Source organism: Nipponia nippon, unplaced genomic scaffold, assembly GCF_047370975.1.
Source record: "Nipponia nippon isolate SJK-2023a ecotype South Korea unplaced genomic scaffold, ASM4737097v1 scaffold_27, whole genome shotgun sequence".
Lineage (NCBI taxonomy): Eukaryota > Metazoa > Chordata > Aves > Pelecaniformes > Threskiornithidae > Nipponia > Nipponia nippon.
In genome coordinates, this window is record NW_028262344.1 from 7,108,218 (window position 1) to 7,136,119 (window position 27,902).

At 58.5% G+C, this 27,902-nt stretch overlaps 1 protein-coding gene across 1 annotated transcript; it reads left to right on the forward strand.

The window, feature by feature from the left end:
* Nucleotides 1–1,826: 1,826 nt before the first annotated feature.
* Nucleotides 1,827–27,641, forward strand: LOC104012954 (AT-rich interactive domain-containing protein 3A). Its single transcript, XM_087763099.1, is given in 10 exon segments — nucleotides 1,827–1,994; nucleotides 2,681–2,959; nucleotides 2,961–3,005; nucleotides 20,337–20,409; nucleotides 24,405–24,588; nucleotides 24,812–25,056; nucleotides 25,351–25,501; nucleotides 25,503–25,612; nucleotides 25,790–25,879; nucleotides 26,678–27,641. Coding segments are annotated over 10 exon segments (1,359 nt in total). The 5' UTR covers nucleotides 1,827–1,955; the 3' UTR covers nucleotides 26,821–27,641.
* The last annotated feature ends 261 nt before the right edge of the window (nucleotides 27,642–27,902 follow it).

A 27,902-nucleotide genomic window follows, 5' to 3' on the forward strand; every position in this document is an offset into this window, starting at 1 on the left:
TGGAGGAGACAGCGGCCCTTGGCACCTAGAGCTCCTGTCACCCCATGCCACCAACACCCAGTGCAGCAGCATGAGGTCTTGGTGACAAGCTGTGGGCCAAAGCCACTGTCCCTTGTGTCCCAGTGTTGCAGGATGCTGTTGCTGCTTGTCCCCCAGGGACCTGTGCAAGCCCTGTAGCTGCCCCGCCCAAAAAAGACCAGGAAGAGCAGGCGCCTCCTTTGCCTCCTGCTAAAACTGCCTCCATAGAAAAGAGGGCTCAGAAAAAAACTGGCAGGCAGGCAGGCAGAGGGGGAGTGTGGGGACAGCATGGGGATGCTGCCGGTGGGGGAAGCCCTGTGCTTCGCCACAGGCCCTGGCTCACCCAGGGCAGTGAGGTGCTGTGGTGCAGCAGCAGGGCCAGGGTGCTGTGTGCTCACCCTGGCTCACACCCTTGTCCAATGTCCGGAGATGTGCTTGATGGTACCCCGGTGCCTCAGTTTACCCTGCTGCAAGTGGGGACACAGGGCAAGCCGGTGGCACTGAGTCCCTCCAGTGACAGAGATGCGTGGCCTCATCCTGCCCATGCCAGGCAGGGGCCAGGGCTCTGGGAGCCTGTTTGGGGGTCCAGGCCATGTTGCAGTCTGACCCCTCCAACCGGGGGCTGGGCACACACAGCACCCCTCAGGAGGACCCCTCAGTGGCCCCAGCCTGTGGGCAGGTCTCAGGCCCCAGCTTGGGGTGTGCTGCAGTGACCCCATGGCTTTTGCGGATGGAGGTCAGGGCTCAGCGCTTGCAGCTTGCCTGAAATGCCCCTTTGTGCCCGCACACGGATTGACAGTATGGGTACACACGCCCACCTCCCCCAAACACACGCACATGCACACGCCTGCCTATGCACGCAGCGCACACCCCCACCTCTTCCAACACAGACTGTACACACCTACAGGTGAGCACACAAAACGCACACACCCAGCTGCCAGTGTACACATATAAGCACTTATTGTTGTCCCCAACAGCGTACACATACACACACACACACAGCCCCTCCAACGGTGCACACAGCTGCACGTATGCATGTACATGCAAATGGCTCTGCACAATTTATGCACATCCTCCACTCCCCCAGGGCGTATACACACCTTAAACACAGTGTGCACACATACACACATGCAGGGCACGCTCCCGGTGGGTGTGCACAGGCTTCCCTGCACACACACATGCAATGCACTCACCTCTCCTGGTGTGCACAAATGCATGCATGCTCAGACACCCTGAATGCACGCATGTGGTGCTCACCCAGTGAGCGCACACGTAGGCATGCAAACACAGTCCCACTGCGCGCGCACACACACTCACATGCAATGCACTACCTTCTCCCAGCGCACACAGGTATCTATACATGCACAGACCCTCTGTATATGTGGGCAATGGGTGCAGCACCCACTGCACAGACCCCTTGCACACACATCCCATATGCTCCCCTCGCCCAGCACCCCCATGCATGCACGCCCTGCCCCCCCCCCACACACACTGCGGCCCGTCCAGCCCCCTGCGCCCCCGGCCCCATCCCCTCCCGCCGCCCTGCGCAGGGCGGCCTCGGGCCGGCCCTCGGCGGGCAGGTCCCGGGGCGATCCCCCAGGGCTACCGCAAGCCCGGCCCTTCCCGGATGACTCCCTTGACGTGCGCTAGCAAACGGGAGCGGGGAGGGGTGTTGATAACTGCCTGCCACTTGTTGCAAAATAAAAAACAAACAAAAAAAAGGGAAGAGGGAGGGAGGAAGGAAGGAAGGAAGGGAGGAAGGGAGGGAGGGAGGAAGGAAGGAAGGAAAAATCCCACCCACCCTCATCTGCTGCGGAATAAAAGAAATATCGGCGGGCGCGGCGCCATGTGAGCGGCGGGCCAGGACCGGGCGAAGCAGCCGGCCGTGCCCCCAGGGACGGCGGGGCGAATCCCGGGCGGCGCTCAGAGCCGGCGACATGGTGGAAAACCCCAGCCTGGCGGCCAAACCTGCCCTGGTGAGGGCCGGTGCATGAGGGCCGGGGGTGCATGGTGGGAGCGGGGTGGGGGCACTCCCGGTCGGACAGGGTAAGACAGGGAGCGGGATGAGGGTCCCCGGTGGGAACGGGAGGAGGGTCCCGGGAGGACAGGGCGCCCGGTGGGACCGAGGGGGGATCTCCGGCGGGGCCGGGGTGGGGGCGGTAGGAGACGGTCCCCGGTGGGACCAAGGAGGGCGGTCCCCGGTAGGACAGGGACCCCGCTGGGACCGTCGGGGCGGAGGTCTCCGGTGAGACCGGGGAGGGGGTCCCCGGTAAGACGCGGTCCCCGGTGGGAGCGGGGCGGTGAGTCCCAGCAGGACACGGTCCCCATGGGACCGAGGAGGGAGGCTCCCCGCAAGACAGGGACGGGGGTCCCCGGTCGGACCTGTCCCCGGTGGGAGCGGGGAGGGCGTCCCCCGGAGGAGCGGGGATGAGGTCCCGGGGGGCCGGATCCCCGGTGGGGCAGGGTGCCGGATGGTCCCGGCGGGGGAGGCAGCCCCTCCGGCAGCGGGTGCCGCGCCCGATGCAGCAGCGGCTCCGCGGCCAACTTTTGGGCAGAGCCCCCGGGAGGGGAGGGGAGGGGAGAACGGGTGGGCTGGGGGGTGTTTCCTCCCTCCTTCCTCCTCCTCCGGCGGCGGCGCTGAGGCCGTGCCCTGTGCCCGCAGCCGGCCGCCACGCCGCGGGGGCCGGGGGCGGCGGGGGGGCTGCGTTTGGCGGTGGTGATGGAGAGCCTGCAGCGGCAGCAGGCGGCCCGCCAGGCCCGCGGCCCCGACGGCACTCCCCGATGGCCCCCGGCCGAGCCCGGCCCCGGCCCCGGGATGCCACCCGCCACTCCCCGCCGCCGCCCGGCCCCCGGCCCGCGCCTGCCGCCCGCCGCCGCGGGGGAGGAGGACGAGGAAGAGGAGGAGGAGGAGGAGAAAGAAGGGGAGCCCCGTGACCCACCGCCCCCCCCCGCACTATGAGTGGACCTACGAGGAGCAGTTCAAGCAGGTAGGAGGCATCTGCTGCACCAGCACCAGCTGCCCCAGGTGGGCAGCCCTGGTGTCCCCCCACGGCCCCCAAACTCGGGGTTCAGCCCTCCCCAAATGGACATGGTTTATGCCCCTCACTGCCCCCAAACCCTTTCTGCGACCCACCCTAAATGGGCAACCCCACTGCCCCAAGCCCCATCCCAGTCCCACCCCAAGAAGACATTCCCAGTACCCCCAGACAGTCTCCATGCCACCCTAAATGGGACCCCCCCCCATTCCCCCTCCACTGCCCCCAAACCACATCCCAGGCAAGCACAGTCAGTGTACCCCAGCCAGCACTCCTGTCCCAGAGCCCCATCCTGCCCCAAATGGGTACCCCCTGAATGCTCCTCACTGCCAACAGGCATCTTTGTGTGCTCCCCATCTCCCTGCCACCAAGCCCCATCCCATCCCTGCCTCATGTCCCCCATCTCCCTGGTGTCCCCTATGCCTGTCCCCAGGCCTCGCAGCATGACGGGGTGCCCAGTGTCCAGGCACCTCCCTGTGCCTACCCTGACCCATGCAGACTCCATCCCCGGTGCTTTCCGTGATGGGTAAAACGGGGTGACCTCTGTCCGCGGAGGTTTTGTGGAGATGGACAGGGGCGAGGGCTCCAGTGCACGGTCACCCCAAGGAGCTGGCGGGCCACGGAGTCAAGCTCCCCTGTGTCTCTGCAAGGGCCAGCACGTATTACGGCTGGTTGATGCCACTCATTGATTTCCTACATTGGCTGGAGGAAGCAGCGTGTCAACTCCATCACCTCCCTCCCAATGGGCATAGGGGGCCCCATGTGCCATGGAGATCTGGTGGAGGGACAGGGCTCCCGGGGCTCATATATAGGGTGGAGGAAAGGCCTCTGTATATTTAACAATGTGCCCCTGTGTGTGGATTCCGTCCCTGCTGGGTTGTGGAAGCCCTGTTTCACATGCAGCTGCTCTATGCATGAGTGTGGATTGCACAGCACTAGGTCAGGTTTGCACTCCCCATGTGCTCGGCTTCATTGTGGGGGGAGAGAGGGTTGACGCTGGTGGCAGGGAGGATGTGGCGAAGGGACAGAGCAGGCAGTTGGTCCCTGTGCAGCTGGTGTGTAGCTTTTTAGGATGGCATTGCTCAGGGGACAGCAGGACTCATCCACAGTGGCTCTGGCAGGAGGGGATGGGGACAGCAGCAAGGACCCAACTTTTAGGTGCTGTGGGGCCACGATGCTGCCCTTTCTGTTTGGAGATTACCCTTTCTGGTTGTTCGGAAGGGCCAGAGCTCGCCTCCCTGGGCACCCACCTGAGAGGCAGCAGTTACGGGTGCAGGCAGGGTGCGCCCCGCAGCCGTGCCCGGGGAGGCTGCCGGTGCCAGATACTGCCTCGAAAGCAACCCGGGGGAGGGCCGGGGTGGGTGAGCTGCATAGGCCGAATAGCTCGTCGGGGAAGTGTTATGTTACACTCCGCTGTGCAAAAAAAGGCTGACTATCCGGTTCCCGGGGTCAGCCGGGAGGTGGGAAGTGGCTCCTCCCTCTCCGGTCTGGGAAGGCTTTACGGAGAGAAAGCCTCATCCTTCAGCCTTGTGCCCTGCCCCTGGCTGGGGCTGTCAGCGCTCCACGTGCGGGGCAGTAGAGAAGCCGGCAGTGCGGTGTGAATACCGGGGAGATGGATAGCAGGGGAGGTCGGGGCGGGGGTATAAATCCTGCTGCAGCTTCCCGGAGAGAGAGCTGGCTCCTTGCTTGCTTGTTCTCTTTTTTCTCCAACCCTATTCAGAAAGGCAATGGGTCCCTGCTCCAGAGACACCCACAGGTGGGTTTCCCACCAGGTGGCATGTCCCAGCCAGCCCAGGGGACAGCAGGATGTTCCTTTTGTTCAGTGCCCCCAGGTGCACAGGGACAAGGGGACTGATTGCCTCTGGGTGGCTTTACAGGATGGGACTGGGAGAGCAGAAAGGAGTTATCGGGACCAGCCCTGTCCTGCCTTTGCGTGGTGCTGCCCTGTACGGGGTGACAGTTTTGAGCAGGCTGCAGCGCGAGCTTGCCTTGGGGTCTGCAGGATGGCTGTCACTCCTGTCCCTCCCCTGTGATCATCTGGGAGGGGACATAACCCTGCCTGGGAGGGACATGTGTGTCTTCCTGTCCCTCCCCAGGCTGCAGAGCCATGCCTCATCCAGCCTGAGGAACAGCTTCTCTGCTCTCGGCAGGGGCTGAGCAGGGAAAGTGGCTGTGCTCTGGCTTTCAGAGGTTTCCCAGGGGCTGGACTGCAATGTTGTGGGGCACAGAGGGCAGCGTGTGCCTGCTCACGAGCTGCCGGGGCACTGGCAACGTGGGCATGGGGATCCTGGAGCTGGGGAGAGACCCCACAGCAGCCAGGGCTGTGTCTCCCACTGGGACCCCCTGCTCAAAGCTTCCACATCCCAACATGGCACCGCTGGCATCACCTGGGATGGGTCTCAGGGTCTGTCCTTGCTGTCATCCTCCTGGGCGGGGGGGGGACAGCTAAGTGAACCTGGATCCCTAAATCCTGGCTGGTTTGTGGAGGGTGGGCAGGGAGCCACTTCCCCGGCTCTCCACAGTGAGGAGATGGGGTGGGAGGTGGGTGCAGGACCAGCCGCAGGGGGTTTTCCATGCAGCGTGGTGGTGCTAAAAATGGGAGCAGAGGATGAGGTTGCAGTGGAGAAACCCATTGAGGGTTAATAGGCAAACGTTGCTTCACCCAGGGGAGCATTTTGGGGCAATATCCCATATGTTTGCCCTGGTTTTATACGTTTCCCGAGGCACCGGGGAGGCTGGCGGGTCCTTTGCACTGATCTGGGAGGGCTGCTCTGATGTTACGGGATTGTGAGACCCCCTCACCCCTGCCTCTTGCATCAGCCCCCAGCACCGATCTATGTACACTTGATAAGGACACATGGGTAGAGACATGGGCAAAGGTCCAGGAGGTCTCCTGCACCCAGTGCCGCGAGGGAGCCCTGGTCCCAGGACGGGGGGCACTGAGAGGGGTCTGACCATGCGCTACCCACAAGCCCCCCCTTCCTTGGGGATGGGGATGCCACCAAGTTGCGATGCTGCAGTGCTGCGTCACGCGTTTGACTTGGAGGGCACTGGGAAGAGCCTGGCATTGCCGGGAGCCAGCTCAGCCCTGTGAATTCAGCTTTTGCCCTCAGGGAGCCATGCACACACATGAGGGTGGGCACCCTGGTTTCCTCCAAGTGATGGAAGAGCAGCACCAGGATACGAGGCTTCCCTCTCCATCCCCTGGCTCTTCCTGGAGGTGGCACTGCGGGAAGGCCCCAGGCAGGAGGGACTCAAACACCTGGATTTTGTGCCCAACCCTCCAGCAACAGAGTGTTCGCTGGCAGGAGGATGCCCTCCCTGCCAGGGCCCTGCCAGCACATTCAGACCCATCTGGTTGCAGTTGGGGGAGATCAGGACCCCCCTGGAGCTCCTACCTCTGTGCCCGGGAGCAGCTGGGGGGGCATCATCCCCAGCCGGCCCTTTGGGCACTCTTGGGTGTCTGGTAGCCTCAGTGGTTAATTTGGGGATGGCTGGCTTTGCCAGCAGCTGTTTGCCATCGTCCTCGGCCATCCCTGACGTGGCCATTTCTCCCGTTGTGGTGCTGCTCCTGCCCCATCTGTCCCCACTGCTGGCAGTCGCCTCTTGCACCCACCTGCCCTTTCCATGCATTTATGGGGGAGGCTCGCTGGCCATGAACGGATGCGCTGGTGTCTCAAAGCCTGGAGGAAAGTGTTCTGAGATGGTTGAAGCCCTCCCTGCCACAGATGTCCCACACCATCGGTTCCCCTCACTGTGCCTCGGGGTCATCCCAAAATGGGGCAGCGGGGCTGTGTGGCACTCACCCTCCTGCCTTCATCCCCATTGATTCTCCTGTGGGGTTAGGAGGACAGAGGCAGCTTGGAAGGGGGACCCCAGGGGGAGGGAGGTGGTCTCCCTGCCCTAGCCCCCCACCTCCAGCACATCTTTAACCCAGGTGCAGGAACAACAACTGCAGGGCTCCTGGGGCTAAATTACAGGGTTACACCACGGCGGGGGGGAGGACACAGATGGACGTGGTGGTTGTCCCTAGAGGCTTCTCGCTGGCAAACCTGTGGGCAGAGCTCTGCCCCAGGGCCGGGACCACCTGCAGCAGGGAGGCAGCGGCAGCAAGGGTCAGTGCGCTAATCCCTGGCAGCAGCAGCTCCAGCAGCTCTGGAAGCTCCAGCAGCCCAGCAGGAGTGCAGGGGCACAGGGCAGGAGCAGGGGGCTGCTGGGGTATGTCTGGGGGGGGCTGTCTACGGATGGGGTATGGGAGTACACACGGGGGTGTTCTGGGCATGTGTGTGTGTGTACATATGGACCAACATGAGTGTATGGATCCATATAAATGCCCATATAAGTGTAGGGGTGTGCCTGTGTGTGTCTGAACCCATGTGAGTGCTGATGCATGTGTGTGGACCCATATGAGTGCTCGTGTGTAGAGATTCCTGGGAGACCCTATGTGTGTTCATGGATCCATATAAGTGCCCAAGTGTGTATGAACCTGTATTGAGTGCTTGTGTGTGTATATGGACCTGTATGAGTGCCCACGTGTGTATGGATGTGGCCAAGTGTGTATGGACCCATATGTGTGTGCCCCTGAGCGTAGGGGTGTGTATATGCCCATGTGTCTGCCCTCATACGTATGCTGTGCCCATGCATGTGTGAACACACCTGTGTGTATGTATAGGGACACGTGTAGTGTCCCAGCACGTATGGGCACTCCTGCATGTGCATGGACCAGTGTCTCCACATATGGAGCTGTATAGACCCATGGGTGTTTGGGGCAGGGTTTGGGGGCTGAGCCCCCCTCCATGACCACCCCTGCGCCCCTTGCCCCCAGCCAAAGTGCTGAGCGGTCCTGGTGGGTGCCAGCCCCCTGCCTCTGCTGCTGCCCCGCAGGGGCCTTCCCAGCCCCTCTGCAGTCCAGGGGATGCTGAGAGCTTTGGCGGCCGCCGCGACACCATCTCCCAACTGGGGGGTCCCAAGGGCTTGGGATTGGGGTCTCTAATCAAGGGTGTGAGAATAAAGGTGCTGCAGGCAGGAGAGGAGCACCGGTAGGAGCCCCCACCCCGTGGCTGCCCCTGGCTCCCTCCCAGGCTGCCACCCCAGAATCGGATGTGAGTGGGGGGGATGCACCCCCTCACTGGCTTGGGCCTCCACTAATCCACTAATTGTGTTAATAATGGAGGTAAATCCCCTGTGCCGGCAGCGGGCTGGGCAGGGCTGCAGCAGGGAGGTGGGATCCAGCCCTGCCGGGGCACCCACGGGGGTTTGCAGCTGCACAGGGGTGTGGGAACAAGCTCAGGTGTCCGTGGGGGGTCAGTGTGCATAGGGAACAGCATGTGTAGGGGATGGGTGAGCATGCACCAGGGAGAGGGTATAGGGGATGCATGAGCATGCATGGGGGTGGGTGGGTGGGTGTGCACACAGGGGGCATGCATAGGGGATGTGTGAGCGTGCATGGGTGGGGTGTGTGCACAAAGGGAACATGTAGGGGATGGGTGAGCACACACAGCAGGTGAGTATGTGTGCACAGGGAGAGTGTATAGGGGGTGTGTGAGTGTTCACGGGGTGTGTGGGTGTGCGCAGGGAAAGTATAAAGGGTATGGGTGAGTGTGCACAGGGAGTGAGTGTGTGCACAGGGAGAGTGTATAAGAGATGCATGAGCATGCACAGGGGGCTGTGTGTGCAGAGGGAGAGCATGTATAGGGGCTGTGTGAGCATGTGTGTGGGGGGTGTTTGCTCAAGGAGAGTGTGTCTGGTGGTGAGTGTGTGCAAGGTGAGTGTGCACACAACGTGTGCGTGTGCATGTGCAGAGAAAGCTGGGGGCTGTGTGAGTGTGCGGGTGGGGGTGCGCTGGGTGTGTGAGCGTGCACAGTGTGAGCATGCTGGGCACTGTACATGGGAGCTGTGGGGACCCATCCTCTGGGGCACAGGGCACCCACTGGGGATGCCCATGTTGGCAGGGCCATGTTCTCCTGCTGTGGGCTGCAGCTTGGAGCTGCTCTGTCCTGCATCTGTCGCCCACATACAGTATCCAGTGGTGGGGCAGGAGTGAGCACCAGCCCCAGACACCCTTTCTGCTCAGGTGTGCAGCTCTTCTGGTGGTGGGGGCTGGGATCCCTGGTGCAGGGGAGAGCACCAGCCCTTCCTCCCCCATTGTTGCTTCAAAGCTGCCAGAGGAAGAGGATGGGGTTGGAGGTGCACGGGGGGGAGTCACTGAGCACCCAATGCACATTCCAGGCATGTGCACAGCCCCACCAGGTGTGCACCTCCATACTCACCCAGCCCTATAGTGGGTGTGTGCATGTGCAAACCCCCACATGTGCAAGCACATGCCCCATGTGCACACTTATGCATGTATAGCAGGTGTGCGCATGCATGTCCCTTGGGGGACTCCGGGGGGGGGTCCCTCAGTTCCAGTCACCCTGGGAGGGATGGAGGGGAAGACAGGGATGGAGGAGGAGATGGCGGTGTGGCAAGCGCCGGCGGGTCAGGGAGGTTAACCCGAACAAATCCCCTCATTGACTCCTTGCCTGTTCAACCATGGCCAAGTAACAAGGGTCTGAGCGTGGGGGACACGTGCTCGCTGGGAGCTGGGACCCACCCCCTGCACCACAGCCCCCAGACGGATGGCGGGATGGGGCCACAGACGGTGCCCACGATGGCACCACACAGCACGTTTCCTCCAGATACGTGGCTCCAACCCTTGGGCGAGCCATGCCAGCACCCTGTGCCTCAATTTCCCCTCCTGCAAAACAGGTTGAGGAGGAGGCTGGGGACCCTGCGAGCTCCCCCTTCACCCCAGGGCTGGGCTGCAGGCAGGGGGCTGCTGTCCCAAGGCCAGCGCTGCCAGCAAACAGTCCCTCACTTTGCGCGAAGCCAGGTTAATGTTTGCAGCAGGCAGCTCTCCTGGGAGAGGGGAGTTTTAATGACCTGCCGGATCCACCATGTTATCAGCACTAATTAAACCTGCTGCTCTATAAAGCGCTGTTAAATATTAAGCACAATGAAAGGTTTGGGGGGTTAGCTGCAGCGCTGGGAGAAGGCTCCAGCTGGGCGTGTCCGGCCACACTGGTGGGGTGACCGCCGAGGCTGAGGATACCGGGGCGAGCGAGCCCCCTGGCACCCATTGGGGCTGTGAGTTCAGGGGAGCAGTTCCTCCCCGTGAGCTGACAGCGCCTTCAAATGCATCCAGTGTCCAGGCAAAGCCATTCTGTAACCATTAACTTATTAACAGCTGTCGGCGGAGACAAGCAGTGGCTCACAAGGTCGGGGGTGGTTTGTGCCCAGCAGGGTGTGAGCTGCCCCCCAGCTCCGGGCATGGGGATGGGGGGAGGACCCACGAGCCCTCGGTTCCTTTGTGTGTGCCCCATGGTGGGGGGGAGCGGTGGGGGGGGTCTGGCTGTGGCCGTTCTTGGGGTCCCTGCACCCCAGGGTGCACAGGGCTGTGCATCCATTGAGAATGGCCAGTCCCTGGGGTTGCAAGCCTGTGGGATAAACTGAGGCACCAACAGCTTTCCCGTTCCCTCATCCCATCAGGACATCTGGGGGGACACCCTGGTGTCCGAGTGCCTGGCTGTGCACCATCTCCCTGGGGAAGGAGCCAGGGATCCCCAGCTTGGAGGTGGCAGTGATGCTCTGGAGGGGTGCAAGGAGCCCAAAACAGCCCATCGGTGGTTGGCCACCTGTGGCATGCAGCTGCACCCTGGATGGGGCTGGGGCATGGGGATGAACATCGCCCGAGATCCCTGCGTGAACAGTGGCCAGATGGAATAGCAGCACGGCTAATCAATCATAGAATCATAGAATCATAGAATCATAGAATGGTTTGGGTTGGAAGGGACCTTAAAGATCATCTGGTTCCAACCTCCCTGCCATGGGCAGGTACACCTTTCACTAGACCAGGTTGCTCATAGTGCCATCCAACATGGCCTTGGACATTTCCAGGGAGGGGGCATCCACAGCTTCTCTGGGAAACCTGTGCCAGTGCCTCACCACCCTCATGGTGAAGAATTTCTTCCTTATATCCAATCTAAACCTACCCTCTTTCAGTTTAAAACCATTACCCCTTGTCCTATCACTATGTGCCCTTGTAAAAAGTCCCTCTCCAGCTTTCTTGTAGGCCCCCTTCAGGTACTGGAAGGCTGCAATAAGGTCTCCCCGCAGCCTTCTCTTCTCCAGGCTGAACAACCCCAGCTCTCTCAGCCTTTCCTCACAGCAGAGGTGTTCCATCCCTCTGATCATCTTCATGGCCCTCCTCTGGACCCTCTCCAACAGGTCCATGTCCTTCCCATGCTGAGGACCCCAGAGCTGGATGCAGTACTCCAGGTGGGGTCTCACCAGAGCAGAGCAGAGGGGCAGAATCCCCTCCCTCGACCTGCTGGCCATGCTTCTTTTGATGCAGCCCAGGATACGGTTGGCTTTCTGGGCTGCGAGAGCACATTGCTGGCTCATGTCCAGCTTTTCGTCTACCAGTACCCCCAAGTCCTTCTCCTCAGGGCTGCTCTCAATCCCTTCATCCCCCAGCCTGTACTGATACTGGGGATTGCCCCGACCCAGGTGCAGGACCTTGCACTTGGCCTTGTTGAACTTCATGAGGTTCACACAGGCCCATTTCTCCAGCTTGTCCAGGTCCCTCTGGATGGCATCCCGTCCCTCAGGCGAGTCAACTGCACCGCTCAGCTTGGTGTCATCTGCAAACTTGCTGAGGGTGCACTCGATCCCGCTGTCTATGTCATTGATGAAGATATTGAACAGCACTGGCCCCAGTATGGACCCCTGAGGGACACCACTTGTCACTGATCTCCATCCAGACATGGAGCCGTTGACTCATCACATCAGGTTGTGTGTACCCATGCAAGGTTGTGCACACTCATGTGGGGTTGTGTGTCCCCAAGCGAGGGAGGAAGGGACCAAGGTGCCCACCCTGCAGGAGGAGGAGGAGGGTGAGTGGCAGGGCCAGGAGCCCTGGGTAGGGGATGGAGCTGGCTCCTTCCTCAGGGCAGGGGGTGTCTGGGGGTCCCTCCATGCCTGGAAGCTGTGGCAGACCACCACCCATGCCACCCTTGTGCCACCCCTGTGAAGCTGTTATGCCTAGATCCCATAGCCAGTGTTTGCTGGGACCCAGCCCACCCCCCCATCAGCAAGAATTCCCTAAACCCACCTCCTCTCCAGCCTGAGCATCCCCAAATCTCATTGGATGCCTGGTGCATCCCCGGTGCACCCAAGGGCCCTGCCGGTGTGTCCCCTGTTACTCAGCTCTACTCTTGTCTCCGCTTAAAAGCCAACCTTTGCTCCCCATTTGATGTTATGTGTTTTTGCATCTTGGTGCCCCGCAGATAAAAGGTTAGACGTTAATAAATGGTGGAAAAATAGATCCCGGCACTTGGAGGTCACACCTGTTTTGGGAGCTGGAGGCAGTGGCGGCATGCACTGGGTGGGATCCTGCCTGCCTTGGTGGAAGCGGAAAGCTGAGCAGCACCTGGGGGCCCAGCAGAGGTGTAGGTGCTGCTGAGCTCGGGGTGCAGGAGCCCACCTGCTGTGTTCACCCCCCAGGAAGGTGGTGGCTTCACCCTGCCATGGGATGGGCAGCAGTTGCCAGTTTTGGGGGGTTTGCTCCTGCTTCCCCAAGCCAGGAGATTGTACAGGAATGGAAATGGCTTCGCATGGAGCAGTGGTGGTGGGAGCCCTACTGCAGGCAGGGACAGGCAGGGAAACGCAGGCAAAGCCTGGCTCATTGTCCTGGTTTCAGCTGGGATAGAGTTAATGTTCTTCCTAGTAGCTGGCATAGTGCTGTGTTTTGGATTTAGGATGAGAATAATGTTGATAACACACTGATGTTTTAGTTGTTGCTGAGTAGTGCTTACACCAGTCAAGGACTTTTCAGCTTCCCCTGCTCTGCCCGGTGCACAAGCAGCTGGGAGGGGGCACAGCCAGGACAGCTGACCCAGACTGGCCAAAGGGCTATTGCATACCATATGACATCATGCCCAGTATATAAATTAAATCTTTCTGGGGTGCCATGTCACCACAGGACTTGCTTTTCAAGGCCCAGGATAGTGTTCCGGGCGGTGGCATGGGGCACGGGATATGTTTCCAGCCATCCGGTGGTTGCTTCCACCATTGTAAGCACATGGCGCTTGCCTTAGCGGGTTTGTGGGAGTGTGATATAATCAATCCGCCAGGCCTCCCCATATTGATATTTCAGCCATCGTCCTCCATACCAGAGAGGCTTGAACCGCTTGGCTCGCTTGATTGCAGCGCATGTTTCGCATTCATGGATAACCTGTGCAATAGTGTCCATGGTCAGGTCCACCCCTCGATCACGAGCCCATCTATATGTTGCATCTCTTCCTTGATGGCCTGAGGTGTCATGGGCCCACCGAGCTAGAAATAATTCACCCTTATGGTGCCAGTCCAGATCGACCTGAGCCACTTCAATCTTAGCAGCCTGATCCACCTGCTGGTTGTGTTTTGATGTTCTTCAGTGGCCCGACTCTTGGGTACGTGAGCATCTACGTGACGTACTTTTGCAACTAGGTTCTCTACCCAGGCAGCAATATCTTGCCACAATGCGGCAGCCCAGATGGGTTTGCCTCTGCGCTGCCAGTTGCTCTGCTTCCATTGCTGCAACCACCCCCACAGGGCACTTGCCACCATCCATGAGTCAGTACAGAGATAGAGCACTGGCCACTTTTCTCCTTCAGCAATATCCAAAGCCAGCTGGATGGCTTTCACCTCTGCAAACTGACTTGATTCACCTTCTTCTTCAGCAGTTTCTGTGACTTGTCGTACAGGGCTCCATACAGCAGCTTTCCACCTCCGATGCTTCCCCACAAGACGACAGGACCCATCAGTGAACAGGGCATATCGCTTCTCATTTTCTGGCAGTTTATTATACGGTGGGGCCTCCTCAGCATGCGTCACCTCCTCCTCTGGTGATATTCCAAGATCTTTGCCTTCTGGCCAGTCCATGATCGCTTCCAAGATTCCTGGGCGACTGGGGTTTCCTATTCGAGCCCGTTGTGCGATGAGCGCGACCCACTTACTCCACGTAGCATCAGTTGCATGATGTGTAGAGGGGACCCTCCCTTTGAACATCCAGGCCAGCACTGGCAGTCGGGGTGCCAGGAGGAGCTGTGCTTCAGTACCAACCACTTCCGAAGCGGCTCGAACCCCTTCATATGCTGCCAATAGCTCTTTTTCAGTTGGAGTATAGCCAGCCTCGGATCCTCTGTATCCCTGACTCCAAAACCCTAGGGGTCGACCTCGAGTCTCCCCCGGTGCTTTCTGCCAGAGGCTCCAGGTAGGGCCATTCTCCCCGGCTGCGGTGTAGAGCACATTCTTTACATCTTGTCCTGCTCGGAGTGGCCCAAGGGCTACTGCACGAACTGTCTCCCGTTTAATTTGTTCAAAGGCTTGCTGCTGCTCAGGGCCCCATTTGAAATTGTTCTTCTTCTGGGTCACTTGATAGAGAGGGCTTACGATCAGACTGTAATTTGGAATGTGCATTCTCCAAAAACCCACAACGCCCAAGAAAGCTTGTGTTTCCTTTTTGCTGGTTGGTGGAGACATGGCTGTTATTTTGTTGATCACATCCGTTGGGATCTGACGATGTCCATCTTGCCATTTTATTCCTAAGAACTGGATCTCCTGTACAGGTCCCTTGACCTTACTTTGTTTTATGGCAAAGCCGGCCTCCAGAAGGATTTGGACTATTTTCTTCCCTTTCTCAAAAACCTCTTCTGCTGTATTGCCCCACACGATGATGTCATCAATATATTGCAGGTGTTCTGGAGCCCCACCCTGTTCCAGTGCAGTCTGGATCAGTCCATGGCAAATGGTGGGGCTGTGTTTCCACCCCTGGGGCAGTTGATTCCAGGTGTACTGGATGCCCCTCCAAGTGAAAGCAAACTGTGGCCTGCACTCTGCTGCCAAAGGGATTGAGAAAAACGCATTAGCGATATCAGTTGTGGCACACCACTTGGCTGCCTTTGACTCCAGTTCATATTGAAGTTCTAGCATGTCCGGCACGGCAGCGCTCAGAAGCGGTGTGACTTTGTTCAGGCTGCGATAGTCTACTGTTAGTCTCCACTCTCCATTAGACTTTCACACTGGCCATATGGGACTGTTAAAAGGTGAGCGAGTCTTGCGGATCACTCCTTGGCTCTGCAGTCGACAAATCAGCTTATGGACGGGAATCAGGGAGTCTCGGTTGGTGCGATATTGCCGCCGGTGCACTGTTGTGGTAGCGATTGGCTCCTGTTGTTCTTTGACCCTCAGCAACCCCACAATAGAAGGGTCCTCTGAGAGACCGGGCAGGGTAGACAGCTGTTTAATTTCCTCCGTCTCCAAGGCAGCTATACCAAAAGCCCACCGGTACCCTCTTGGGTCCTTGAAATACCCTCTCCTGAGGTGGTCTATGCCAAGGATGCACGGGGCCTCTGGGCCAGTCACAATGGGGTGCTTTTGCCACTCCTTCCCAGTTAGGCTCACCTCAGCCTCCAATACAGTCAGCTGTTGGGATCCCCCTGTCACTCCAGAAATACAGATGGGTTCTGCCCCTTCATAGCTTGACGGCATGAGGGTACTCTGTGCACTGGTGTCCACTAGAGTCTTATACTCCTGTGGGGCTGATGTGCCAGGCCATCGAATCCACACAGTCCAGTACACCCGGTTGTCCCTTTCCTCCACCTGGCTGGAGGCAGGGCCCCTCTAGTCCTGGTCATAGCATTCGTTACTCCTTGTAAATGTGAACCAGAAGTCCCTTTATTAAGATCGGAAGCAAAATCAGTCCTTCTACTCTGCCTGGGGAACTGCTCGCTGGAAACTGGAGCAGCAATTTTCCTGGAAGAACCACCTTTTGTAGTTGTTTTTCCTTGCAACTCATGTACCTGTGCCTCTAGGGTCGAGGTAGATTTTCCATCCCACTGCCTCATGTCCTCTCTGTGGTCACGCAGATAAAACCACAGGGTGCCCCGTGGTGTGTATCCACTATATCTTCTCTCTTGAACAGAGGGACGCTTACTCCTAATGGCTGAGATACTGGTCCGTACAGGTGAGGAGTAGGACATGTCCTCTTTGAATCGCTGGAACTCCCAGGATAATTTCTCAGCTAGCACATCAGGCAGTTTCTCCACAGCCGAGATGCAGGCCCGTAGGGAGGAAGAGAGACTTTCTTCGTATTGTCGGAGTTGGCCAGCCATTTCATCCACTGTTGGTCCTTCTTCATCTTTCCAGGTCATTATTGCCAAAGAGTTTGTGTAGGATGATGGTGCGCTCTGTACAAACTTCCACCATATGGGTTGTGTGCACTGGACTTCATCTGGACTTCATCTCCTGACAGGAGTCACCTCCAGAGGCTGAGGGCTTTTGCCCCTTTTCCAATCGCTTTGTCAATGCCCCCTTCCCTAGAAAGGGATCCCAGCTGCTTGACTTCCCTACCCTCTAATTCCAGGCTACTGGCCCCGTTATCCCAGCATCGGAGCAGCCAAGTGATGATGTGCTTGCCTGGACGACGACCGAAATCTTTTTGCATATCTCGCAGCTCACTCAGGGACAGGGATCAGGTGGTTACCATCTCATTTGTGGGTTCTGCCTCTTCCTCCTCCTGTTCTCTCGATGGCCCTGGCTCATCATCAGCCCTTACTAAACGAGCTGATTTCCTTGTGTATTTTTTCTTCTGTATAGGGGCAACTGATACTGGCAGGGCTTGGTTCTCTGGTTCAGCTGCAGCACCTGTCGCGGGTGCTGGCGCAGCCATGGGTGCCCGCGCGGGGGCTGGCGCAGCTGCAGTGCCTGTGGCAGGGGCCGGCATTTTGTCATCCGATCCAGAGACCTTCTCTTTCCCTTGAGGGTACTGAATAGTGTTGAATAGGGCTCGGTAGGCATGGGCCAGGCCCCAGCACATTGTGGTAATTTGTGTCTCTCTGGAGTTGCCAGGATGACAGCATACTTTTTCCAAATGTTCTACTAATTTTTCAGGATTCTGCACTTGTTCAGGGGTGAAGTTCCAAAACACTGGAGGGGTCCACCGTCCTAGGCATTTGCCCATGCTCTCCCACACACCCTGCCACTCATAACTACCCAGCCTTGGGGCAGATCTCTGGATGATATTCTTAAATTGCTTATTAACCTTAGACAAAACTGAAACAATATTCCCAAGAACTACCAATAGATATATCTTAACTACCCAAGGATGTTCAAGATACTGAAAAGTTGTTGTAATGAAGGAGGAAACATCACAGAAGAAGGCAGCGAAGGTGCCATTCTGTATTTCCTCCATAAAAAACCTCTCAGAGGAAGAGGTATAATTGCTAATTGTCTCCATGAGGTGGTACCCGAAGTACAGTAATGGCTTCACTACAGAACCCAAATGCCAGATAACGCTCAAGGTCAGTGCTTTAATAACAAATCTCCCAGGCAAAACATCAATAATCACTGTAGAGCACAGCAAACTGCAACACCCAACACCAATCTTTAACAGCAAAAACAAGAGCATGGTGCAGATCAAGTAGACTGATACCGAGAGCAGATGAATCAATATTGTGACCAGCAACTGTTAACAGATACAAATTCCTTAATACACTCTGGTTAATCTGTTATTATCTCAAACCCTTCGAGCCCCACGTTGGGCGCCAAAAAGGACTTTTGTGGTTTAGCCTCAGCCAGCAACTAAGCACCACACAGCTGCTCGCTCGCTCACTCCCCCCATCCTGGTGGGATGGGGGAGAGAATTGGAAGGGTGAAAGTCAGAAAACTCGTGGGTTGAGATAAGAACAGTTTAATAATTGAAGTAAAATAAAATAGATTAGTAGTAATAGTAGTAATAATAATAATATAATACAATAATAATATACAAAGCAAGTGATACACTCTGCAGTTGCTCACCACCCGCCGACCAATGCCCAGCCCATCCCCAAGCAGCAATTGCTGCTCCCTGGCCAACTCCCCCAGCTTATATACTGAGCATGACGCCATACGGTATGGCATAGCCCTTTGGCCAGTCTGGGTCAGCTGTCCTGGCTGTGCCCCCTCCCAGCTTCTTGTGCACCTGGCTGGGAAGCTGAAAAGTCCTTGACTGGTGTAAGCACTACTTAGCAACAACTAAAACATCAGTGTTTTATCAACATTATTCTCATCCTAAATCCAAAACACAGCACTATGCCAGCTACTAGGAAGAAAATTAACTCTATCCCAGCTGAAACCAGGACACTCATACAGCTTTCCTGTGGCAGAAATCAAAGCAGCCCCCCCGGAGCTCTGCTCAGAGCCTGACCTAGTTACCATAATCAATGGCTAAAGGAACTCCTGGGAAAGGGCAGGCGATGGGGAGGGGGTGCAGAGCAGGGCAGGGAGCACCGTGGTGGAGGGGAGGGACAGAGCACTGGCACCCAGGGGTCAGGGCACCTCAAGAGCACCCTGCTGCAAGGAGGGGATGGGTAGGTGGTACCTGCAGGGAGAAGAGACAGGGAGCACCATGGAGCAGCTCGGAGCTGGACAGTCAGCACCCATGGGTGTGGTGGGAGACAGGCCAGTAGCACCCATGGACTAGGTTAGGGACAGGCAGTTAGCACCCATGTGTTATATGAGGGACCTGCAGCTGGCACCCATGGGTTAGATGAGGGACTGTGTTAGATGTGTCTGTCTGGTGATAGGACACACCGCGGGGTGTCTGTCAGAGCATCCCTGCATCCCTGTGTGTCCCCATGTCTCCCCATCCCCACATCCCCATGTCCCCACAGCCTGACACATCCCCACAGCCCAGCTCCCTTCATCTGCCAGGTGAAGGAGGTGCTGCGTGGAGCACCCTTTCTATTGGTTTTTAACGGCCTTTCCCAGCACAATTGTTTTTAAACGACTCTATTTTGTGCCTGACTTTGTTTTCCAGCTTGCATGTCTTCGTATATGTTTTGGAAATCCATTCTGGACTACTGAGTTTTGTTTCTTTTCAATGGCTTTAAATTCTTGCTGGGCTGGCTGGGATGAATCGGTGTTTATAGTGCATTCGATTGGTGCTAATTTTTCCTTCATATGCTCTGACTTTTACTGCTGGGCCATCGATCTGGCGGGCTCCAATTTGTCATGATCACCCAGGTGCTGTGCTGGAATCAGGCGAGCCCTGGCTTTCACATGGAGCTGGCGCTTTGTGTCCCTAGTGTAGGGGCTGTGCTCACCTCCCCGGTGCCATCCCTCAGCTCAGCTTTGGGGGTTGTGTCCGTGTGTCCAGAGCTGCATCCATCCAACACACATAAGTATCCACACAGCCATACGTGTGCATCTGTGCAACCATGTGCATGCTCACTGGCTTGCACACACGTTGGTGCACCCACAGACTTGCTGGGACATACGTGTACCATGTCTGCACACACGGCGCTGCACACGTGGTTTCGTGCTCATGCACTTGCACACAGTGCATGCACATCTGGCTTTGCATGCACGCACCCGTATCCCACTGCGGGAAGTCCTTGTGCCTTGCAGGGATGTGTCACTGCTGCGCTCACACCCTGGTCCCTGTGCACAGCCAAGGAAGGTGGATTTGGGGTCCCCATGCCCGGCCGAGGGAGGAGGATCTGGCAGCGTGTCCCTTTGTGGAGGTGCCTTGAGCTGTCCCCGGTCATCGATTAGGCCCCGTCTCATGGTGACACGGCTCAGACTGTGCTTATCAGGTCATCAATAGCCCCATCACCCCGGTCGCATGGGGCAGCCCCAGTGCATGCGGCTCCTTCGCCAGCACCCAGCACTGTGGCCTTGCCAGTTCACCCTGCCCTGGGATGGGACTAGCATCTCCCCCACACGGGTGGATGCGCATCCCTGTGGTTGAGGATGCTGAGCCCATGCTGGGACCTGGTGAACACCGGCACTGGGCAGTGCCAGGAGGCTGCTGAGCCAGAGCAGGGCTGAGCATCCCGGTCCTGGGGACCTACCCAGGGGCCTGGGATTTGCTGCTGCTCTGTCTACATTGGCATCATCTTCCTGGCTGAAACGCCATTGTCCCTTCACCTAGCAAGGTGAGGGGCAGGGAAACTGAGGCACAGATGCAACATTTCTGCAGCAAGGCTGCAAAACAGTCAGTGGTGTGCGGGCAGCCCACGCCAGCCCCCGGGCACAGGGAGAGCCCAGCACTGCCAGCACAGAAGGTGTGCTGGGGGGTCCTGTCCGTGGTGCAGGGAGAGCCTCTCATTGCTGACTGAGTGGGCAGGTGAGGCCAGGGGTGATGCCGGGTCTTGGTGCAGGCATTGACCCCCTCTGCCCACATGTGCCGGCAGCTCTAACCCCTCTCTCTCCCACCCCCAGCTCTATGAACTGGATGAGGACCCGAAACGCAAGGAGTTCCTGGATGACCTCTTCGGCTTCATGCAGAAGAGAGGTAAAGGTGGGTGGCTGGGGTGGGCACCGCTGGCACCCTTGCCCCGGCTGCCCGGGGGGGCTGACAGTGGGGCCACTTGGGCACTGAACTGCTGCAGGTCTCTGTGAGCCCCCCAGGCAGGTCCTGCAGGGTGTCCCCCCTCTATGTCCTTATGGGTGCTTTCAAATGCGCACACCATATCCCGCACACATGCGCACACTTGGGTCAGTGTGCATGCACACATGCACACACTCACACAAACTCACACCCTGCAGATTTGCCCCCAATGGCCCAGGTGGACCCCCCCATGGGGTGCCTGCTGGCTGGAGGGGCTCCCCTGGGCCCCCCGAGACAGGTCTGGTGGCAATGCCCACTGCTGATGTCTGTTAGGGATGCCTGTTAGCTATGCCCATTAGTGATGCCCAGCAGGAATGCCCACTAGCAATGCCCGGTGGGGATGCCTGTTAGCATACCCCTTGGTGAGGACTGTTAGCAAAACCTGTTAGTGATGCCAGTTAGCAGTACCCAGCAGGGATGCCCATTAATGATGCCCATTATCAGTGCCCATTTGCAGGGCCTTTTAGTGATGCCTTGTGGGGATGCCCTTAGCAGTGCCCACTAGCGATGCCTGTTAGGGCTGTCCATTAGCAGTGCCTGGTGGGGATGCCCGTTAGTGGATCCTCTTAGCAATGCCCTTGATGCCGCAGGAGTGGGGTCAGCTATCCGGGCAGTGCCAGGCGCCCAGAGGTTAAGGGCCCACCAGCCGGCCCTGCCGCATCACATCAGAAATCTTTGCTATCGGCATGGGGGGCCAAGTCAGCTCCCAGGGACTCAATAAATGCTTTAACATTGGCCCTCCCCGGCTGGGCTTGTGACAATTAAAAGTTGCCGAGCATGGGCATGTGGCTGGCTGTATTAATTAGAGCCTTTTACTGGTGTGTGGATTAATGAACACGCCACTCGATAGCCAGTAAACCCTAGGCAGAGGTTAATACCGAGCTAATTAACAGAAGGCGGCTGGGGAGGGGTGTGCGGGAGCAGCAGGGCTGGCTGTGTGCAGGATGAGGGTGGGCAGAAAGGGGCAGTTGCCCCCAAGCCATGCCTGTGGAAAAGGTGGTGAGGGTGCCCACCCACCTGCAGGGCAGCAGTGACCAGCTTTCAGGTCAGGTTGAGACCCCACAAACCCCTGTCGCCTGAGGCTGTGCCACAGGGGGCTGGTGTGACCGTGGGGCTCATGCCAGAGCCTGGCTGGAGGTGGGGGGCTGGGTACTGCCCCACAGGTGCCCTCCCCCCCCCGGTCCCCCTGGCCCCAGTGAAAGGCTGTGGAGCAGGCTGGGAGGAACAGGCAGGAGCATCAGTGCTGCCTTGGCCCCACGCAGCATCCATCAGCTACAGGATTCATGAGCTGCTCCACAACCTCATTATCTCTCCCCAGAGCTAATTAACTCCTTCACCTTTGGGGCTAGGGATAATTAAGCAAGTGCCTGGTGGTGTGGGGAGTCAGTCTGTTGGTCTGTCTGATGCTTCCCTGCAATGCTGCTCCTCATCCCTCTGTCTCCAGCTGTCCTGTTCCTATCCCCTCTGCCCCGTGCCTCCCCCAGGGGAGGGCAGGCAGGTGTGTGTGCATGGGTGTGTGTGCACACCTGTTGGAGGAGCGGGGGATTTTGGAGATGGGTAGCAAAGAGAAAGGGGACAAGGGGCTGTGGGACAGGGACAGCATCCAGGGGGTCCTTGGGGTGGCAGGGGCCATTGGGAGCTGGCTGAGAAGCGGCACCCATGAGCCAGTGTGGGTGCTGCTGGGGCATCCAGGGGTGCATGGGCAGGGGGCTGCGACCCCTGGGCTGTGTCTCCGGGGTGGCAGTAGGCCAGGGGAGATTGATGCCTCTGGGGTGATCCCTAATGAAAGGGGCCACGTCCCCCCTGCTGTCTGTCAGAGTGGTTTTGGCACTGGCATTTGTCAGTGGAGTGGAAAATTAGTGGGGCTGAAAAACGGGTTGGGGACAGCCCCACTGGGGGGGACATCGGGGACCCCATGGCATGGCACTGGGACACCCGGCCCCCAGTGCCACATGGGGGTGACTGCTGGAAGGGATCTGGGGGAGCAGGGATGAGATGGGGGTGATGCCATTGCCAGGACAGACATGGGGTGCAGGCAGTGGGGCACATTGTCCCCATGCCCCAACCTCTGTGGCACCCCTGAAAGTGGCGAGCTGGGACATAGGGGGACTATTTTTGCATTTGCTTGCTGGGGGTCTGCAGGGCCCCCTCATCCCCTCACCGAGCCAAGGGCCCTGCCGATAACATGGAGCCATTAATCAATCAAGGAGCTAATTGCAGCACCACAATGGCTGTGGCACCTCCCCAGGCTTTTGTGCCACTTACCCTGGGCTGGGGCCGTCACTCTGCAGGGATGCAGATAGGTGCCTTTGTCAGCAGGACAGGCACTGTATGCCCACCCCTTGTGGCCCTGAGCTTAATGGTGAGCCGCTTTCATTAGCTGCCACGGTCAGGGAGGGGGGAAGAGAAGTCTGTGGGCCATTGATCAGGGGCTGAGACCCTGCAAACTTGTTGGCAGCTGCCAGGGTGATGGGGAGCCCTTGAATCCGTCCCCCCCAACGTGATGGGACCGGTGCTGGCAGCCCCCTGGACAGGGCTGGCGAGGGACTGCTGGCAGATATTAAGTCAATATCTCTGCCTTTTTCCCAGGAGGATAAACTCCTCTCCCCCTTCCTGACTGGGCGAACAACAGAGACACACACAAAAAAAAAAAGTTAAATGAACTCAGTAAAGGAATAAAAAGAGCTCATTTTTCAGGCTTATGCAAAGAAGCCAAGCCAATATCAGGGCCATAAATTAGGGATGCTGGAGGAGAGCAGTGAGTGACAGCTTTGTTTGAGGGGCGAAGTGCAGCTGTGACAGCCTCCCCCAGCCAAATGGATGACTTTCTGATACCACCCATGCTCCGCTGCCCTGCAGGAAGAATAAATACGGGATGGGATGGGACAGGACAGGATGCTTATCCCTCCTCTACCCTGCTGCAGTCCCCAGCCGCTGCCTGGACCATTACCCCAAGGTGCTGTAGGGCAGAGTAAGGCTGTGGGGCTATTTGGGGGTGCTGGGAAAGTGGGGAGGGGGTTGTAAAAGGACCTGGTGGCTGTGGGGACCATGCTGGTCCATGCTGGGCTCCCAGAGCCCTGATGACCCCATGTCCCCTTGCCCCATGGCCTCGGTGTGGGTGGTGATGTTGGGGGGCCAGGGTCTCTATTGGGGGCACTTGAAGGGAATTTGGGGTCAGGTCTCTTGGGAGGAGGTGCCAAAGGCCTTTAAGAAGTTGGGGAGGGCTGCTGGGGGGATCTGTGAGGTGGGGAGTCTCTCTGGGGACTCATGGAGGAGTTCCTTTCTATGGGGCTCTGAGGGGGATTTTTAAGAGAGAACCTCTCCATGGAGAGGTTATAGGGTGAGTCCCTCCAGAAGGGTTATGGGAGGAGTCCCTCTTCAGAGAGGGTTATAAGGTGAGTCCCTCTATAAACTGTAGGGCATGGTCTCTCTTTATTGGGCTCTGAAAGGGGGTAACAGATAGAGTCCTTCTAGGATGCTCTGAGAGATTTTGGGCGGAGATTCTCTATAGGGAGCTCTAAGAGTTGGAGAGGGAGACCCTCTCTAAGAGGCTCTGGAGGAGGCCCTTTGCCCAGCCTGCCAAGCCTCCACATCCCAGCTGAGAGTGTACCTGACCCCCCTGCCCCACCGATAGCTCCATCGATGGGAACCCTGTGCCAGCATGCCAGGGTCTGCCCTGCTCACAGGCACAGCACCGCTCTCCCAGGCACCCTGGGGTCCTGCCTGCACCCCCCATGCCCATGGGTGCTCACCCGGGCATGGAGAGACGGGTTTCCTCTCAGGGGCCAGCTGGTACCTGCAGTGGCAGTGGGGACAAGGTGGGGGCCGTGTCCCCAGGGAGCGAGGGTCCCTGTGGACTCACTCTGCACCCTTTTCTCTCTCCTGCACGTGGCTGGAAGGGACACCTGTGAACCGCATCCCCATCATGGCCAAGCAAGTGCTGGACCTGTACACGCTCTACCGGCTGGTGACAGACAAGGGTGGCCTGGTCGAAGTCATCAACAAGAAGATCTGGCAGGAGATCACCAAGGGCCTCAACCTACCTACCTCCATCACCAGCGCTGCCTTCACCCTCCGCACACAGTGAGAGCCTGGCGGTGGTGGTGGGTGGGGGGCACCCACCCTGGGGCACCTGCTGGCTCAGATGTCCCAGAGCCCCCACCGGGGTGCAGCATGGGGTGCCCCAAAGGGGCATGGAGGGCTCTGCCCCTTCCCAGATGCCATCCCCACCCTGGTCCCCGTTCAGCGCGGGGCTGGCTGGGAGGCACATGATGCTGGGTCTCATCCTGGCTCTCTCCCCATGCAGATACATGAAGTACCTGTACCCGTACGAATGTGCAAAGCAGGCACTCAGCTCTCCCAGGGAGCTCCAAGCCGCCATCGACAGCAACCGGCGGGAGGGACGGAGGCAGACTTTCGGTATGGTGCTCTTCAACTACTCGCTGGCCGGCACCCCAACCCTGCTGGGCTCCCCCAAAATGCCTTTGCCAGCTCTCAGCATCTCCACGCATAGCTGCAGCCAGCTTGGCCAAGTGCACGCCATTAAGAAAGGTGGGTGAGGACCACAGCTGCCCTGCAGCGAGCGTCTCCCCCAGGGATGGGCACCACTCTGGCAGCAGGGATGTTCTCCAGCTGCTCTTGCCCTTTTTGCCTGGGGAAAAAAAGGAACAATTTTGTACATTTAGTCCCTCTCTGGGACTGAGAAAGCTTTATTTCTCCTGACTTTGGAGAAGGACCAAGCCTAGATGCTGGGGGTGGTGGCCCACCCTTGCTACTGGGATGGAGGTGGCACCGACTGGGGATGGCAAGATGGGGGGACCCACTGAGATCTCCCGATTGTTGCAGAGGACAGCATGCTGGTGGCACCGGTGCTGGAGAGCATTGCTGTCCCAGTGGGACTGGCTAGCCACCACCTTACAGCAGCCCAAGCCGCAGCTGCCTTGCAGGCAGCGGTGCCAGAGCAGCTGTGAGAGAAGCTGGAGGTGGGGGAATCCCCAGGTGGCCCTGACGGTGGAGGAGCAGCAGCAGCTGATGCAACACGCGCTGCAGCACAACCTCCTGGCCATGGCCTCCCAGTTCCCCATGAACGTCAAGATCTCCAACCGAGGTAGTGAGATGCAACTCCCCAGCTTGGGTCACCCCATCCCTTGGCACCCCAGGAGGGAGCTGCTGTGGCCAGAGAGGAGCAGGGTTGCCCAGAGAGGCCAAGGCCCCACTTCTCTCTCTTGGGCAGGTTCTTGTTTCTGTTTCTCTTAATGCTCATATTGGTATTTCCTTTCCCCAGATGACAGACAGGAGACCGCATTGAACCTGTCCACCAACAGCATTAGCAGTATCAACGTGTCAATAGAAATAAATGGAGTTTTCTACACAGGTAAATAGAAGGGCCGCTTGGCCTGTGTAATTGTGGATGGGAAATCCAATAACTTATAGCCACTGCCTGGCCAGCAAGTCCTTCCTTCAATCTGATGTCTTTATTATAAAATCTATTGTAATGAAGTGCCAGAGCCTGGGGAGAGGGAGCAGGCGAAGGAGGGGGTCGGCGAGGCTGGAAATTGGCCCCCAGGAGGGCCAAAGTGGAGGATGGATAGAGGAACTCAGGCTGAGGTGCAAAAAAGCACCTGGGGTCATCCCCCTCTACAGGGTCCTGCAGGCAGGGCTTGAATTTGGGGTCACCCCGATGCTGGTGTGCCCAGAGGGTCTCTGGATAGGTGCAGGGGTTGGCTGGGTGCAGAGTGGGGCGTTGGGAGCAGGGGAAGGTGTTGTGGTGCTTTGCTGGAGCAGAGGCTCCTTCAGGGTGCTGGCATGCACCTACCTGGCTAAGCAGCTCACCCTGTGTCCTCCAGCTCCCTGCCTGCCTCACTGAGACACTCACAATTAAAATCAATGGCTTTTCCTTCAGGGCGTAAATATTTAACAAGCTGGAAAGGTCAGGGCTAATCAACACGTGGGGCTGCCAGCCAAATGGTCCCAGGCCACCCTGCGGGCTGCCCCACAGAGGGTGAGAGCAGCTGGGCTGGAGGAGGCACCGAGGGTGATGGGGAGGGTGGCCTGGGGGGGCTGGAGCCCCCAGGGGTGCTGGTCACACCCTCCCCAGCCTGGGTGCTGGGGGCCAGGCGAGCAGAGCCCCCAACCCTAGGTTTGCCCTAACCCCCTTGCTCTTGCTCCCCAGGCATCCTCTTTGCCCGCCGGCCCCTGACCTCCCCAGCACCCAGTGAAAGGAGCACCCAGAACCGGCCAAACCCCATGCCTGCCCTGAACTCACTGCTCCCAGACCCCTCACACAGCCACACTCCTGCCAGTGCCCCGCCGTAGGGGAGATCCCCCCCCAAAGCAGCTGGGTGTCCCTGGAGGGCTGAGCCGTGGGACCCAGCTGGGCCACCAAGGTGGGATGAGGGACACAAAGGTGCCTCTTGCTGCAATACTGAGCTGTGTCCGTGCAAGGCTGTGAGCACCCATGTGTCCCCTTTTGTCCCTTACCCCCGTGCATGGGGCCCCTTCCCTGTGCATGCCCTCTGACACATGCACTGTCCTTCCCAGGCACTGCCCCAGGTGACCCCCCCTTTCAGCTCCTGCCTGCCCTGCTGCCTGGGGCACCCCCAGGCCCTGTATGCTGCATCCCCTACACACTGCAGCCCCTGTACACACCTCGATGCACACACTGCATCCTCCACATTGCCACACTCTCAATGCACACATTGCATCTCTTAGACACTGCCTCCCCTATACACATCTCTATGCACGCTGCATTCCCTATACACACTCTCAGTGCATGTGCTGCATCCCCTACTGCATTCCCTATACATACCCCTAATGCACACACTGCATTCCCCATACACACCCTTGGTGCCCACATATACATCCCCTTGCACACCCTCAGTGCAAATGCTGTGGCCCCTACATAGTGCAGCCCCTATAGACTGTAGTCCCTATACACTGCAGACCCTATACACTGCAGACCCCCCCATGCAGCTCTTCTGTGCTGCCTGGGCTTACTGCCCCTGCCCTGAGACACCCCCAGGGTCCTGGGTGCCCCCCAGCCACCCTGTGCTGAGGGCACCTCAGGTCCCCAGCTCAGGGGGATCACCCGGTAGGGGCAGATACTGGGGAAACTGGTGGGACTGGTGGGGGTGAGATGTGACAGGTTATTAGGTGGGGTGGGGCTTAATGCCAAGGGGTGGGGTTTGTGCACTGGGAGGAGCTTGTTGGTGGGGGCAGGGCAGGGAGGCCCAGCAGTGTCCCCCACCACCAAAGACCACCCGGATGCTGGGGTCCCCAGTCAGGGGGCAGGGAGACAGAGGGCACTGTGCCAGGCACTCCAAACTACCTCACTGGGGCTGGGCGGGCACCTCCCCCACCTGCTCGTATCCCTGGGTGCCAAAGCAGGTGAGCTCACC